A 482-nucleotide genomic window follows, 5' to 3' on the forward strand; every position below is an offset into this window, starting at 1 on the left:
AGTTTCCCCTTTCAAATTTACATCAGTGAGAAATCGCCAGAGGGGATAATATTCACCTGAGAGCGCATGGTCAAGCAGACCAAAATCACTGTACAATTATAAGCAGGTCAACTGCAGGTAAAAACCCTCTGTAGAGGGACCATAATGAGTGACCTTATTTGACCTTTCCTGTGTTCTATCTTATTCCTGTGTCTTCATCGAAAATTGCTTGTTCATATTCCCTAACAGCTATAACATTTCAAGTTTCCTTTTTTTATTACCGTTGATTCACCATATCCATACTGATTCGACAAGCAATTTGAATTTAATGGAATTTCGTCTTCCATGCCTTTAATATACATCTAAGAAGGAACCTGTAATTATGTTTCACCTCATCTGACCTCACTCGAGTTTGGAGGGTCAATGAGTTTCAACGAATTTCTTTTTCCTTTTTCTTTTTTTATCCCAAATAAAGAAACTTCTAGAAATGCTATGCTTAGTCT

The 482-nt window shown here is 36.5% G+C and overlaps 1 protein-coding gene across 1 annotated transcript in view; it reads left to right on the plus strand.

The window, feature by feature from the left end:
- Nucleotides 1-66: 66 nt before the first annotated feature.
- Nucleotides 67-482, plus strand: part of LOC119588137 (peroxisomal membrane protein PEX13-like) — a gene marked incomplete in the record, with an annotated part of 3,602 nt that continues 3,186 nt past the window's right edge. Inside the window, 1 exon segment of the mRNA XM_037936844.1 lies at nucleotides 67-90. Coding sequence (XP_037792772.1) covers nucleotides 67-90 — 24 coding nt within the window.

This window comes from Penaeus monodon, chromosome 23, assembly GCF_015228065.2.
Source record: "Penaeus monodon isolate SGIC_2016 chromosome 23, NSTDA_Pmon_1, whole genome shotgun sequence".
In the NCBI taxonomy this organism is placed as follows: Eukaryota; Metazoa; Arthropoda; class Malacostraca; order Decapoda; family Penaeidae; genus Penaeus; species Penaeus monodon.